Source organism: Sinocyclocheilus anshuiensis, unplaced genomic scaffold (assembly GCF_001515605.1).
Source record: "Sinocyclocheilus anshuiensis isolate Anshui unplaced genomic scaffold, SAMN03320099.WGS_v1.1 scaffold1154, whole genome shotgun sequence".
NCBI classification, from domain to species: Eukaryota; Metazoa; Chordata; class Actinopteri; order Cypriniformes; family Cyprinidae; genus Sinocyclocheilus; species Sinocyclocheilus anshuiensis.
The window spans coordinates 201,598-218,293 of record NW_015542345.1 but is presented as its reverse complement, the minus strand read 5'-3'; the positions used below and the strand labels follow the sequence as shown (position 1 = coordinate 218,293).

General features: G+C 38.5%; 1 protein-coding gene across 2 annotated transcripts in view; it reads left to right on the top strand.

Annotated features, from left to right (window-relative positions):
* LOC107691273 (protein diaphanous homolog 3-like) overlaps positions 1–16,696 on the top strand; it is a 357,819-nt gene that overhangs the window by 197,472 nt on the left and 143,651 nt on the right. Inside the window, exon 17 of one of the 2 annotated variants that reach the window (XM_016489789.1) lies at positions 3,943–3,951. The exons of the other annotated variant lie outside the window; for it this stretch is intronic. Coding sequence (XP_016345275.1) covers positions 3,943–3,951 — 9 coding nt within the window. The remainder of the gene's footprint in view (positions 1–3,942; positions 3,952–16,696) is intronic. 2 annotated transcript variants of the gene reach the window in all.

Genomic DNA, 16,696 nt, shown 5'->3' with positions numbered 1-16,696 from the left:
TGTGTGCGCGTGCGTGTGTGTGTGTGAGAGAGAGAGAGACAGCGTCACATCACAGTAGCGTCAGCTGTCTTAACCGCGGCTTGTGTACTGCATCATCACTGTGTCTGTCACGCGACTCTGTTGCCCTTTCGGGCTTGAACTGATGGTAAAACTAACGACATTATTAACTGTCTTGATATTTACTTTGAAAGCTGACGCTCGCGATTATGGTAAGGGGCGTTACATTTCCCACGCATGCTTGTGGTGTTCGGCCAATCACAATGCACTGGTTCAGCTGGCCAATCAGAGCAGACTACGCTTGTCAAAGGAGGGGGCTTTGTTGAAAACGACGTGTTTGAGAGAGGCGGGGCATAGAGGACCTACAATAATGTACAGTATTTGAAAAATAATGTGTTTTTTGAACATTAAAGCATGTCAACATATTCTGTTACACCAAATACACAAAATAATGATCTTTAAAATAGCATCATATGACCCCTTTAAGTGTTTTTTTAGGGCACCGTTATAGGTTTTCTACAATCTTTTCATTTTCATAAATTATTATAATGCTGGTTAATGTTAAAATAATGCAGGTTATGGTATTAATAAATTGTTAATGAAGCACTGCCATTGAGGCTCTAGTAAATATGGATTAATTTTTTAGTATAAAATCATCTCCGCATCGCTCCTCATTGCACTTTACTGATCAATTCCCAATAGATACATCAAGTTCCTCCCCCTTTCCTAATACATATTTCCTGCAAGTATGTTCCATTAAAGTATGTGGTATAACTTGCTTGCAAGTGTCGTTTCATGTTAATTTCAAAATGCTCTCCTGTCAGCCACGTAATTATCAGAAACGTAACTATCACGTAAGGATGGGGGAAAAATGGGAGATAAAGGAGGAGGATGTTATTCTCATTGTAGTATCTTTCTTATTGAAACCCCACACACGCTTTCTATTTCTCTATACTGCAGTCCTGTGACATTATCGCTGACCGCAACATATAACAGAAAAGCTACATTAGCTTATTTTTGCCTTCGATTAAATCTCATATCTCTCATAAAGCAATTTTCCCATAAAACACAGATAATACATGACCGGGAAAGTCTCCAGCAGAGAGGATGGTCTGTGCATTATGGATGTGTTGCCACCGCTTGGCCTTCTCTTTCTGAGGAATAGAATTAAACTCGTGTCCCATAGCTCATAGTGGTTCAGAGGCGGCAAACGCTTTGGTATGAATAGAGAGGGTGTTTGTGATCCAATCAAAGCAGTACATCACATTGACAAGGGCGCTAGCCGGGTCCCTAAACCCACATGCACAAAGACAATGATGCACACTCATGTACGCACCGAATATCTGATAAAAACGAATAAAATGAAAGCACTGATATTATGAACACCGCGCCAGTTGTCTTGGGAACCAGACGTGAAGCCTATCCGGAAGTGATCTAAATTATAAACGTTTCCCACCTTCAAGGTTGTACATTTGGATTTTCGAGAGTCGTTCATGTTCCTGAAGAGCATTTAAATCTCTTTTTATGCTCATTTGGGAGGTTTTTCTTTGTAGTATTACATTTATTCAGCCGATTGACCTTGACCTGGCGTAAATGAACACTATTTTCTCTGCTCTGAACTCAATAATTGATGAAGGCAGTTGTGTTTCTGTGAATTGAGAGTTGGAAACTATCAATTCCAAACAGAAGAGGAAAAACATCCCTCTTCAGAGAGGTAGAACTTTTTAACATTCTCTTCAGGGAAACCGACAGGTCTGAGATAGTGCTCATTGTGGCTCATTCCTCCAAAGCACCGGTCTCATTTTCTGCTCCCTGAGGTGTCTTTTGCTGATGGAGATCTTCAATGCTGTCTGACGTGATATACTCACTGTGGGACAATGAGACCGCCATTTTAAACAGCCTTTGATCAGATAAAAACATTCAGGAGGCATACATTTGGTTTGTCTCTTGTTTTCCTTGCATTTTTTGGATCGCTGTTTCTCTTCATGTAGCACTTTTATTTATCACTGTCATTTGGGGTGGAAAAAATACGGGTTTATTTTAGTTGCAGGGGGAGTTTTTGTCTTCATAACAGGCTGATTTGTGGGAGAGACGGCCTTCTGTGCAACACTGTTAATCTCACCGAGGAGAGCTACACAGGCAGAGATGGAGACTCTTCCACCCTCCAAAAATGTAAAGCACACCTCAGGGGATCTCCTCATGTAGACGCTGAACAAAGAATTCAGTATCTGAAATGTTCATCATTATTTGTATACCTGCCGTGCTCATTTTGTTTAGGCTTGAAGTCACCTTCTGCCCCTTTAATGGTAACAAAAGGCTGTTCATTTGTATTTGTAAGTGTGGCATCACTGTTACTATTACTCACACTTTAGGTTATGGATTTGAACAAGCCCCTTATGAATGATACTGAAACCACTTAGGTTATTCAGAAGTGTACAGTTACTTTTTTAAGTTTTGGCGAATTATAAAACTGGGAAAATATAAATAAATTAAATCCTGTAGATTTGTATTTAAGCAGGTACTCAAGCAATATCCAAGTATGTCAATATCTACCTCTTTTTTTTTTAGTGGAAAATATCAAAATCTGTTTTATTTTAGCATTTATATATTATTATAGTATTAATATTTTGAATTAGCTGTTATTTTTATATTTTCAGTTTAATTGTAATTTCAGTTTTAGTAATTTATGTGCTTGTCATTTTTTTATTAATTTTATTATAATTTTTTTTCTATTTTTGAATTTTAATTCCATTTATTTTGTTATTTTATTTAGTTTTAGTAATTGTAGTACTTATTTTGTTTCAGTTAGTTGCCAAGGCAACATTTCTAATTATCATTTAAGTTTTTCATCTTATTTAATTAATAAAACGGTTTTTAATACTTGTACTTTTCTGACCCATGTTTATCTGGCAGATGGTAAGATAGGCTAAAAAAGTCCCATAGATTAGTTTTGTTTGTATAATGACAATCAATGTCAAATGTACCCCATCGACATTTATTGTATGGCCAAAAACTGTTGTTTTTTTTAACATTGTTCAAAATATCATCTTTTATGTTCCACTGAAGAAACTAAGTAATTCAGGAATGGAATATCATTTTGAGGTTGAGTAAATGACAGAATTTCAGATTCTCTTTAAACTTAAAAAAAAAAAAAAAATTGTATGCAAGTGCAATAGTTAAAAAGTGTAGATAAGTACAAATCATTTCTGTACACAGGAGACTCTTATTTTACACCATGATTGCATGTAGCATGTTGAACTGACTCCTGTCTGTCTTCTGATTGCTTAGGCTCCCAGGTGGCAGTTTGAATAAGTGCAGGTCAGCACGAGTTAATCAGTCCAGCTTGGCCTGCAGGTTATCACTGTAATCGTGAATTAAAGAGAGGCTAATGACGCAGTGCTGGCGAGTTCCTGATCCCCGCTTTTTTAATACCATCCCCAGAGATGCTCTAAGTCTAATTGTAATTTTCTTAGCACAGTTTTCTGAGCATTTGTTTTAGCACAGGTACAGAGGTGAAGGAGTGTGTTTGTTCAAGAAGCCACACTGAAGATGCCAGACAAAATTGCCTTACATCATCTCAGCTGTTTCTGATAATTTCTTGCAACATATGTAATCAGAAATTGTTTGGCGCTATATATAAGCCATGCCACGTCTTTTGTCCTGTTCCGTAACCTTAGTTCGACAAACGGCACCAGGGCGGCTTTTCTAGTCCCAGCTTTTATATATATCTGCCCTGCACTGTCTACGGGGGTAAATTAGAGCTTTTTAATAGCCTTTTAACTGAATTACACGCTGCAGACGGACAACTGGCTAACTCACTTAGCTTCCAGCTCAAGAGTTTTTATTTCAGTATAAAGCATGTCAGTCCATATGGCTACCAGCTTCTAACCAACAATCCCTCTCTCTTTCTCTCTCTTTTACTGCATGCCCTGCTTGCTGGAACAGAAGCCAAAGGTCAGTTTGCTTTTTGCTTGCTCTTTCCATTTCTCTCTCCTTTCTTTTTTTTTTTTTTCCTGCTCTGTCTTTTAACACACAACACCGGTCCAATGAGTCATTCATTGACGTTTCCTCATTTGCCATTTGAAGTGCACTCATTTCTCACATCTTACCCACAGGCCAGCCGTGTACCAGCCATTATGGAGGGGGCCTCTGACTAACTTCATTAGCTTGTCTTTAAATGTCAAAGGCTCTTTTTTTTCCCCAAGCACATCAATTTAAGAGCTCACATCATTGTCATGATGTTTACACCCGCAACCTTTTTCCGAGGTCAGCGGGGGTCTTGATGAATGCACGCGTGCACACGTGTCCATGCTCATTTGTGTGAGCGTGAGAGAGATTAGAGTGGACAGATATTTCACACTTTCAGAGTCATAGTTAAATTCAAGGATAGATCCATCTCACCTTTCACGGCAGATGCTTTCCCACTGGTCATTCTGTCCACAGACCAAATGCAGCTGCATCCATCCTCGTCTTCTCCTTGTACCTGCGGGTGCCTGATTTCCCCCTCATTACCTGTCAGTAGCGTGATGAGTGTTTATGACCAGAGCGAATCAGTGGCTGCTCTGGTGTTGTGCAAGCTCTCTCCAGCTGTGGGCAGACAAGTCATTAAATGTCAAACTGGCCCCATCGTGACACAACCGACGTGTCCTTTCTGTCAGCACTGGGTTTACAAGGGGCTTTGTGTGTATGACACCTTCCATTCCTCCTGCTAAGTTTATGATTTTTTTAATAGGATTTTGCTCAGTGAATTGTTTTTAGTGCTAGTTGGACACAATGAAGAGCAAAGTTTGTGCAATAAGTGTGATCTTGGTACAATACTTGTATGTATCTTAGTATTATGCTGATATGTACACTGCCATTCAAAAGATTGGTGTCAGTTATTGGAGCCCGGAAATGTAGTTTTGTCACTTTAGCCTGTTGTCTTATAAACTGGTTAAATTAATTGTATTTTCTGGCAAGCTTTATAGCCAGTTTAAGCTATTCCTTATGAACAGTGTACAGAATGTTTACATCCTGAATTATACAATCAGCAGTTACAATTTAAACTTAATTATGGCCAATACCAATTTATTTCCACCATGATTGATTAATTGGCATGCCCCCAGCTTGAAAAGTGACAACTTGTTTGTGCTCATCTCGTAAATATGATCATTCTGACAAGATTTAACTGGTTAACACCCCAACCCCCCACCCCCAATAGCATTCCCAAACTAAAATAGATACAGTTTTTGAAGTCTTTGCATTACAAGTTTGAAATTTACATTTGGACAAAAGACACTTGGCAATTTGTTGTCCTTAATTACTGTCATAAAGAAAAAATAGATAGAAAGGCTTAAAGGTGTCAGCATCGATAGCCTCGTGGTTAGTGCTCCGACGTATAGTGCAAAATGTTTTGCAAAAAGAGACGGAGTAAATGTTTGATATCATTTTTTATTTAACATTGGAATCGAAACTGGGAATCGAAAATAATTGGAATCGATAAGCAGAATCGGAATCAGAATTGATCAAATTCAAACAATACCCAACCCTAATATCAGCAGCTATCAATAGAATATATTTGTCATTCAAAAGGAGAAACTGAAACAAGGATATACGAGATACACACAGATATACAAAATGCTTGCTTACTATTTTGAATATCAGTTATGTTGATAACTTTCTTCATTTTAAGCAGCTCATGTTGTTATGAAAACATTCGCATATTGGAATGCTTGAGTAAGATCACGTAACATTAGAACTGTGCCGCCTTCATTTACTTGCTAGTTTTTATCACTTTCATTTTAATTCTTGGGCACTGGCTCGTTCGCTAAACTGAGCATCCAATCAGAATTCTCGCTCTCGCCGACGGGCCCAACACCGATTCAACATGTTGAATTGGGCAAACTAAGACGACGTGTGGAACACACCAAAAAAACTAGCCCAACAGACAGTCGTCCGACAGTCGGCTTGGTGTGTCCCAGCCGTAAGCGTTCATTCAGTCTGTTGTCTTATTGTCTGCCCTATTAATGTTTGGTCTTCCACTTCTCACATTCACACTTCTTCCTCTTCGACTGGGATATGTCTCTAATTGTAATTTTTCTTTTTGCCTTTATTTTATTTACTGATGCCTTTCTCTTCACTCTGTTTCAGTGCTAATCTGAGAATAATTTATTGGTTTGATTGTTCTGGTTTGCCGAAACTAGGTCTAAATCAGAATAAGTGATCAGAATATGAATCAAAATAAGTGCCTTGTTTTGTAAAATCAATATAGAACTTTGAGATGTCTGATAGATGGCTACATTTTCAAACAGTGTTAAGAAGAACTGTTTTTGCAGATCAAAGGGTTTGACCATTGAGATTTGGACAGAAAACGGATCAAGCATGCTAATGCAAAGTATTTGAACTGCAAAATTAATTTCTATTTTTGAGGGTTCCAGTATTGTGTGAGCTTCAGTACCGCTGAAGGCCTCTTGTCCAAGGTCAGATTGAAAACACAGTGTTGCTCCGGATCAAGGTATACAAGGCCAGTTAATTCAATGAAAGATTGTGTTTTTATCATTACATGAACTGGCATGAAGACCTTGAAACAAGGCTGCTCACACAGAGGTTGGTTAATAGCATTCTACCTTTGAAGTCAGGATCTTCCTGCTTATGTAGTGATTGCTCAACACGCTCTATCTCACATATTGTTCATATTCAATTATTCAGTCAGCTTGTCTGCTTAATTTGTAGGGATGGACAATAAACAATATTTTAATATTCATTTCTGCCACATATATATTTATATAAACACATATATATATTTATTGTATATATTTTGAATAATACATGTTTTTAATACATTTTTAGATTTTTTTTAAATAGCATTATTGACCAATCTTTTGAATAAAATAAATTAAATAATAATTTGTTCCCACTCCTGGCACTAAAAGCCAAGCTGGGAGACGGAGAGCATGAGAGGATGTTGTCTTGTTCTCCTTTATTAAATCTCAATCAAAGAAATGCATAGCTGCTTTTAGTTTTTCGATAATTAGCTTCATGCACCCTCTCAGACTGAATCTGATTGGCAGGGTGGCCATGAGAAGACAACAGCATCTGTTTATATTTGTGCCATTCAGACGGTTATTAAAAGCCATTTTTAGAGAGCCCAGCACGAGGCCAAATTGCTGGCACAGTTGGATGAAGACAGACAAATGTTAAAGCTGGCATGGACCAAACACAGACGGCCTGATCAGAGTGCTGCTGTTGAGAAGGGCAGGACCACTTACAGAGAAACATCACTCATTCACACGAACTGTGCAGTTTGTTCTACATTGTGGAGCAGTTGTCATAGCAAGTTTTGATAAAAAATCTGACAAATACAGATATAACAAGATGGCTTTTCAAAACACTACTTATTTAGTGAAAGCCCATTTTGTTTTTGCTTTATGGGGGAATTTTTTACTGTCGTATTATGTTGCTTCTCAATGGATAGAAAGACGTTCTGCTAGCACAGATATTTTTCAGGAGCACAACGCTCATTTTTAGTTTATTTCGAGGGAGCACAGACATTACAGAAATTCAGTGCTTAATCACACCTCTCCCCCGTGACACCAATTTTGACCCATCTGAGGAAGAAGGGAGATTGATTTTAAAGAATAAGTGAAGCTTGTTGAGGTTAAGTGTTGATGCTTTTGAAAGAGGACAGGGCTGGCGTAAGTGGAGGGACAAACTAACTGAAATCTTCGGCAAACCTGCCATCCATAGAGTCACACATCAGAAGTTGTTGGGAAATGCTGTGATCTTTCGCTGTCTCAGAAGAGTCCTTTACAGATAATGTTTCAGTAAATAAAAACAGAATGCTCAAAGGTATCTTTTTGTGTGAAGATGGCAGAGGGGAGAACTTCTGATACTTCCTATGTTTTTGCCAGAGGGCTGAAGTTTGTCAGCCTCAGAGGCCCATCATCAATCACTGCAACTTCTGCACTGCAGTCCTTTGGAGCTTCGCTGATTTAGTCTGGACTTACAGTATCGTGCTGTTAGGTAACACGACTGAACCTGACTCAAACAACAAGCTTTTCAGCATGATCGAGTGGGTCGTCTGAAATAGGAAGCTCTATGAAAACCAGCACTTGCAGCTTGTGCAGGTGATTATGCTCTTTAAGCTTTCAGTCCACTATAGGTGATACATCAATGCAGTTTTTAAAACATCTGTCTGCGCGCAGTTTGATGTCTTAACACCTCTCAAGCAGGTACATGAAAGCATTTTGGTGAAAATATAGAGGCTGTGTAAGTGTCTGGATAATTTTGATTTGGCGCACATTGCTGCAGCTCTTGAAAGAGGCTGTCAATCATAATAATCTGGTGAGTTACTACAGACTCAGCTCCTTCCAAAGCGTATGGTTTCTGTGCAACCCAGTTTAACTGATATACAATGACAGGAACAAGCCTGCTAAAACATCACAATCTTAAAGAGCATTCACGCTGACAGCGATTCACAAAGTGACTGGAGGTCATTGGTTTTCAAGAAGAATTGGCAATTTGGGGCTGGATTCAGAAAAGTATAAAATTAATTTAATTTAATAATGTAACACTTAACACAAGCTCTCTATTCTATGTCTATTCTAACTTATTTAAAAAAAAAAAACTTGCTATTTGTTAGGGCTGGGTAAAAAATAGAGATATCTCTATTTTAATCGATTCACATTTTTGCGAAACAAAAAAGTCTAGCCTGTTTTCAGTTAATGGACGGAACATTGAAGGGCACTTCCCAACCAATATATCGCAATAAGCATTGTGCTTTGTTACTTTTAATATGAAACATAAAGTCTCAGATTTCAAATTCTGTCCATTGTATTGCAGTATTCAAACAATAAATACCGTTTTGGCGCCGTTTAATGTGGAGTGACAGATCGCTTTAGGTCACATTTACCTCAGAAAAAACATATTCGGTAACCATAAACTCATTAATCAGCTAGAAAAATAAACTGTAGAGAGGGGCATTTTGTTCAATATATGCACCAAATAACATATTCATTATAAATTTTACTGTTCTTCAATGTTTAATTTATGTTTGAATAAATCATCAAGTTTTTATGACAGCCACCATTATGTTTATATAAAAAAAAATGAATTGAAGTAGAAATATTATGTAATTGTAACTTCATTAAAGTCCCCGTGGTGAAAATCAAGTTTTTTGTTGTTTATTTGTCTATGTGGTGTTTTTAATATGCTTTTAGACAAACCATGTGCCAATCCATTTATCAACACCATTGCTGAGTATTTTCTCCTTAAAACTGTAGTTTCCCAAAGGCAGTCACAGAAATGCAGATTGAAACAGCCTTTTTTTTGCTACGTCACAAATTTCAATAACCAATGGCGTCAAGGGATCCTATCCTTAGCATATCATTAACTGTGCTGCAAAGCAGAGGGTCTAGTGAGAAGGCAGCCTGGTTAATCCGGTAACAGTTATATTTTTTCTGTAGATGTTTTTCTAACTGTTAATATTTCCCCCTATTTTCACGATGGCATGTGCTGTTAGCGCTTATTTATTTGTATTTAGAACCGCTAACTTGAAAAATAACCCGCGGCAGCAGTGTAAAAGTAGTCAGATACACCTCTCCCACACTGACATCCGCACGTCACACGCGTATGATCGCGGGTGCGATTTGGAATCATAAACTTGGCTGTATTTGAGTCTTCAAGGCATTTTGAGGACACAACATCGTCAAGTAAGTAACTTTAACGAATGCTACAGTATCCACTGTAGTTGTCCGCTAGTAAAAACAGTTTTATCAGTCATTATCCATGTATGAACCAGCACAAACAGATAATGTTACCTCACGAAGTTAGCCATCAGTCTCCTTACGTTGAGCATACCAGCTTATTTCTGGTTCAAACACATATGGCTTAATTAAACCAATATTTCCACCTGCCATTGTATCGTGCTTACTACAGTTCATTTATTGGATCAGGAGGCGCTGGCTCATGGCTGGCTGGTGTGTGACTGAGTGAAGGCGGGGCTAATTTGCGTATTCATAGATCCGCGTATAGTAAATGAGGCAAGGGTGTAGAGTTACATTCAAGCTATTTTACGGCGTGAGAGAATTATTTTCACAAGAAAAAACATTTAAATATGTCATTTTGATTTAATTTTGTGTTCCTGTGGCTCAGTGGTAGAGCATTGCGTTAGCAGCGCAAAAGGTTGTGGGTTCGATTCCCAGGGAACACATACTGGTAAAAAATGTATAGCCTGTATAGTAAGTTGCTTTGGATAAAATTAAATTTATTAATTATAAATGATCAAAGATGAGTTTTATTGAATCGAATCGGTAATCAAATGAAATCGCAAGCTTGTGAATGATAATCGAATCGAATCGTGAAGTTTGTGTCAAAACCCAACCCTACTATTTGTACTGCGTTAGACTACTTGTCACAGCACTTACGTATTGTTGCTCTTTTGTAGGTTTGATTGCTTCTATTGTCCTCGTTTGCAAGTCGCTTTGGATAAAAGTGTGTGCTAAATGATTAAATTTAAATATAGATATCAATTTACTCTTTGAAACTGTCTAACTATATTCTAGCTTGCTCATGTGTTTGCTAACAAATTCAATACTACAACACTGGTAGCAGGTTAATCTTAAAAGCTGAACAATTCAGTAATTACCAATTACCATTAAGTATAAGAAGGAATGCATGTGTATATATACATACATTCCTTCTTAAAATAGAAAATAATAAGAAAACAATGGTGAAGAAGCTTTATTTATCTTAAGAATGTTTTGTAAATTGAGCCTCTGAGGTGACATGAAGAGCATTGTTGCTGCAGCGAAGTTGGCTAAGCGGAACTTTATTTGACTGTGTGTAGTGTTTTTTTGATGAGGTAAATTTAATGTAAACTAATTTTTTTCTATTTCAAAGCATCTTTTTTTGTTGGTGATCTGCGTCCCGATGCTGCTGGAGAGCTTACTAGCAACACACTGAGGCTTGGTGACCTCCAGCAATTTATATCACTTTTGGCTTGAATGCCCTAACAGTAGATGATCAAAATATTCAGGACTCAACCGTAAGGCTTTACAGTCGCTTGTAGTCGTGAAACGCCGGTGAAGACCTTGTTATCAATCAGAAAGCGAGAAACCCCCTCACCTGTGCCTCCTGGCTCCGGCGTGGACCCTCACAGATAATGACTGCTATGAAATTTCTGCAGAGTTGTGCCGATTTCCCCCCTCTCCATGTCACACTTAACCATGACATTTAATTTCACCTGGCGAAGCCAGGTAATGGAATTGTTTATTAGATGGCCACACCAAGATGGATTTCCGAGGGGGCAGGGTTTTTAAGACTCGTCCCGTACTCTGGCTCTCCTGGAGGCCTCTAAATTGGTTGCTATTGAATAGCCTTCCTGCCTTTTATTTCCCTTTGGTTTTGCAGGATGTGGAACTGCATCCCTAATGCAGCATCAGAGAGGCCTCACACCGAACTCCCTGCCTCTTTCGCACCTCTGCCCCCCGACGACTGTGCCATTCGCACTCCCTGCGCATATGACTCACCGATTCAAGGTCAACCTCAAAGCAGCTCGGAGGGAAAAGAATAGGAGGATTTAGCATTTTTTTGAAGAATGAAGGGAATACTAAAATGCTGTTTCTTGTCTCTGCTCCTTCCAGACAAAATACAGACAAGGCTGTCATAGGTTACCCAGATTTTTCAGGCAGTGATTCACCTTTGTTCTTCGAATTGATGGTTGATTTTGAGGACATGGTGAATAATAGACTGGCAGGCCTTTTTTGCTCTCTGATTTTTGGACTAGCACTCGCACTAGGCCCATAATAATGAACTGTTATTTATGTATTTCACCTCTGGAATTCACCCTTGGCTCTCTTTGAATCTCATTACATTCATATTTTGATCAAGGATGCATCAGAAGTTCTTTTTTCCGCTTTTAGTTAAAATGAACATTTTTTCTGTAAAAGTCTTCACCTCTGCCACAGCTCAGCCTGTGGAGAGCATATTTAAATCACACTAAATGCTTTTCTCTGGTGTAGATTGTCATTACAGGGCTTTAAAACCTCCTGAGTCAAACCATTTACGCCCCCAAACTAACCACAACAGCAGAAGCCAGCAGAACAGAAGACCGTGTTGAAATTTGCACAGCCTCTTTCCCATTTTTCATGTAGCGCGCTGCATGATGGTGTATGATATAAGAGAAAGAGGATAGATTGAAAAGTGTAATTTCACACAACCCAGTCCTTGCGTTCTCCGTCCCAGAGCGCCTGGGGTTCGGCATGGCTGCTTGTGCTTACCGATGTGATCACCACCCTTGATTGTCGAGAGCGGATCACCTCCCTTGTTTGCCATACACACCTGCACACATCACCGACTGTGGAGTGTGTTCATGTGCTATGATTATAGATAGACAGATGGATTTATATATCCGAGCTGAGCGCTGAGCCTTTGTTCCAATTTACCGCCGATCGGTGTCTTCTCATTGTTAACAGATGGTAATTTTAATCTAATCAATGGCTGCTTCTCTATTATTTGTTAATTCAGCCAAGTGTTGTGACTGTAATTGCCCCATCATACCTTGTAGGAGAAGTTTATCAGAGATCTGATAGCAAACATTTGAGCAGCGATGTGATTAGAGGGTTTCGTTCTGCCCGGTTGTTGCGTTTACCTTCGGTACAGCCGTGGGATGGCGTATCTTATGTTAATTAGATCACCGAAGACTGATGAACACTTCAGTGGACGCTGCTCCGCCGTCCCCCATGCCCTCCAATTGAGAAGCGCAGGCTTAATGGACGAGAAACGCACAGCCCATTATTAGAGGCATCCACTCAGTCTCGTTTACGCCACTATTTCTCTCTGCCTCATCTGCCTCGGCTCTTTTCAAGCACTGCTAATTGTGTATATGTGTGTTATTCAGGTCAGGCAACTAGGACGTGATCTCTCATCCAGACGACACCGGTGTCCTTTAAAGAGAGAAAGGGAATGGAGGCCTAATTTTCATTTGCAGCAGCAAAAAAACATGTTTAGTCCACATTATATTCATGGACATACTGTTTATGTACGTCAGCCACAGGTTATAATGAAATGAGCCACGGTTGAAGCAGTTTCACTCACTCCATGATTTGTTTTTCTGTCTCTCTCTCTCTATCCGAGCTTGTGCCACGATTGCGAGAGGATTCAGCCACTGGTGATGGCCTACACCCGTGAAATCGAGCAAGTGCTTTCATTTCGCTAAGAGTAATCGGGCGTCTAACCGCCAAGATATCCCACATGTATAAACAAATACATTTCCACTGTTTTCCAGATCACCGTGAAATCAAGTATGAGGTTCTGCCAATCACTCCATGTGTATTCCAGATTACTGCAGCAAACACGAACAACTTCATTCACTAGAGATGGAATATAGGTTTTTATACTATATTATATTGAATTACAGTGGTGGCCAAAATTATTAGAACACTAATATTTTCACCAGCTAAAAATGGTTTTAAGTCAGTTATTTCTATATTTTGCTCTAGTGTGTCAGTAGGAAATATCAGTTTACTTTATCAAACATTCATTTTGCCATTAATTGTAATAATCCAGTGAGATTTTTGTTTGACAGCAGCCAGTGTTCCACACAGAGATCTGATCTGATCATCATCCAGACTATCTGGAATCACATGAAAAAACAGAACAAACTGAGATAGACTAAATCCAGAAGAATTATGGCAACGTTTCCAAGATGCTTCAAGAAACCTACCTGCAAAGCTACCTGAAAAACTATGCACAAGTGCACCTAAAGCTGCTTTAAACGCAAAGGATGGTCACAACAATGGTGTTGATTTAATTTAGTTAATAGAAGTTAATTGATAAAGAAAATCTATTTATGACATTATTTTTGACAGCATCCTCATTTTACAGCATTTTTACACAAGTGCCTAAAACTTTTAACAGTACTGTAGCTTTGCAGGTTGGTTTCTTGAAGCATCTTGGAGATGTTGCCACAGTTCTTCTAGATTTAGCCTGTCTCAGTTTGTTCTGTTTCTTCATGTCATTCCAGACAGACTGGATGAAAACCTTTTTAGCTAAAAAAAAACATTTTTTTTAGCTGGTGAATATACTAGTGTTCTAATAATTTTGGCCACAACTGTATTTTTAAAGGAAAGTATACATATACAATACCAATAAATTGAAGAATGTCTGAGATGCATGTTTGAGATGCATCCCACTACTAGGTGTAAATGGTAATGATGATTTTAAATGGCTTTCTCTCAGTATCTTTTGGTTTTGTTGCCTTAGTGTCATGTTCACTTGCTTAAGACTGGCCGAATTTGTGTTTCTGTTTTTGATCTATTGAGAAGTTGTGTGCCCAGACAGCACTTCCCCTCCAATCCTCATCTTGCGGTTTGAAGTATTTGTGATTTCGTGTTTTATCACAGCAGGGTGTGAGTAGTTGGAAGACAGTGTGGTCCCTCACATTCTTTCCTTATTAATCAGCCTGTCAGACGCTAACGCCCTGGTCGATGCAGTGACGGCCCACCAGAGTGGCCAGGGATTAAAACACTTCCACACACTCTCTCAGCACTCCGTCAACATGTGCCACAACGTTCCACAAGACCACCGCTGCTTCAGGGGCCGTCACACTGATGACTAATGGGTAATGAAGTCCTTAAGAAACCCTGGAGTGAGCACGGCTGTCATAACCCTCTCCTGAGTGATTGGACTACAACCTTTCAAGCGTTTTATCTCTGCCTGTGAAGAATGGTTTGTTTCAAAGTCACTCATGCAGACACAGCTGGACATCTGAGGCTTTGACCTGATGTTGCCTGTTTACTTGCTGATTATTTTAATCAACTGCAATCAAAAGGCATCTTAAATGTTATATATTTATTTCGTTTCAACATTTCCTGCACATGGCAAAAAGAAGTTGTTTTTATTTTTATGTTTATCTTAATTTTTAGGGATGGGCAATATACAGTGTTTTGAACATTGTTTCTGCCATATGTAATATAATGGCCATTCCAACCACAGATATTCTGGCTTGTTTTGTGTTTTGTAAATTGAGGTGAATGGAGGTTATAATTAACATAACTTAAACTTTAACTTAACTTTACTTAATAATAATAATCAGAAAATTTATTATTATTTGTATTGTATATTATATAATATATAATTACAATATTTAATTTATATATAATGCCAAAAAAATCTCATTCCCATTACAGTAATTCAATTAAAATCATTTTGCTAAAGTAGTAAATTAAATGCCCTACAAATTCCCAGCAACTACAATAATTATAATTATACTTTACACATTCTTTACAATAAAAAAATATAATTATAACATATTAATAATAACAATAATAATATTTTCTCATTACAGTAATTACAGTGCGACTAGTCATTTCCAATAAGTTTACTTATATTTTTCAGCGTATGTAGGCTTTCTCTCATTCTCTCCTGTCTATATTTCTCATCGTCTCTCCAGCTCTCAAGAAGCATCTCCCTGCAGCTTTCTGTAGAGGAGGGATCAAAGCTCAAGACCTCTCAGTGTTTCTGTGTCTCCCAGAAGCATTAGAAACACCTCTAAGATGGTCACCAGGAAAAGTGCAGCCAAATGACTATCTCTGGCCTTAGTCCATCAGCCGTTACATAATCAGCGACGTCCAATTAGGTGAGCTGCTCTCAGGTAACATAATAACAGGCCAGAGACCAGCTAAAAGAGACAGGGAAGAATCCCAAACAAATGACAAGAGCAACTGAGTTGCAGAGAGACAGGAGAGAAAGAAAACAATGTATAAGATTTGAAAGTCAGGTGTTAGAGGCATGCTTCTTTCTATAGCCTTTTTTTCTCACTCTGACAATAACATGACACTATTAGCTTTCTTTTTTTGAGACAGTGGCACTTAGTAGCCAGAAATAGCAATCAGGAAATAGTACAGAGAAATTTGTAGTGATGCCACAAGAAGAAAAGGACTTAAATCAGCTCATTAAGCAGGGTGACATCTACAAGTGTGCTAGATAATGCTATTCACAACATGATAGGGTATTGCAGAATATGTCCTTTAGTATGATCTCAGCTGTTTGTGTGTGTAAGAGAGAGTTATCACTGGGATTCAGTCCATTTTCTTGATCCGTCACACTCGCTCATTTTCATTTAGTTGATATATATGAAATTTAAAATGGACTTGCTTTATCAACACGCTCACATTCATTTGAGTGTGTTGAAATTAGCAGGCAGAATTACCTCTAAAGCCTTTAATCTAGTTTGGCTCTTTTGTGTCGGACCCCAGGGTGATAGCAGCAGGATGCTCCATTCTCACAGTACTCATCTCACTCTTACACATACACACTCATACTGTCTTCCTAAATGTGGCTCTGGCTCTTTTGTAGAGGAACCCACTATTAGGCCACTATTATTTCACACTGCTTGCACATTTATTTCGGCTACCATAACCATACAGGTTACAGCATGCATACTTGCTCATAAACAATGCCGTGCAGCTGCACATGCAGCTTCAGCTGTGAGCCTGCTTTTGCTGTTACACTTTTGTCCTAAAAGAAAAAAGAAAGGAATGAAACTATCGTTCAAAAGTTTGGGGTTGGAAAGATTTTTTCAAAATGTTTTTGAAAGAAGTTGCTTATACTTACCAAGACTGCATTTAATTGAGCAAAAATACAACACAATTAATTAATTAATGAATTAAATACATTTGTCACGATTTCGGTGGGGTCTACTTGGGCTTTGTTATCATGG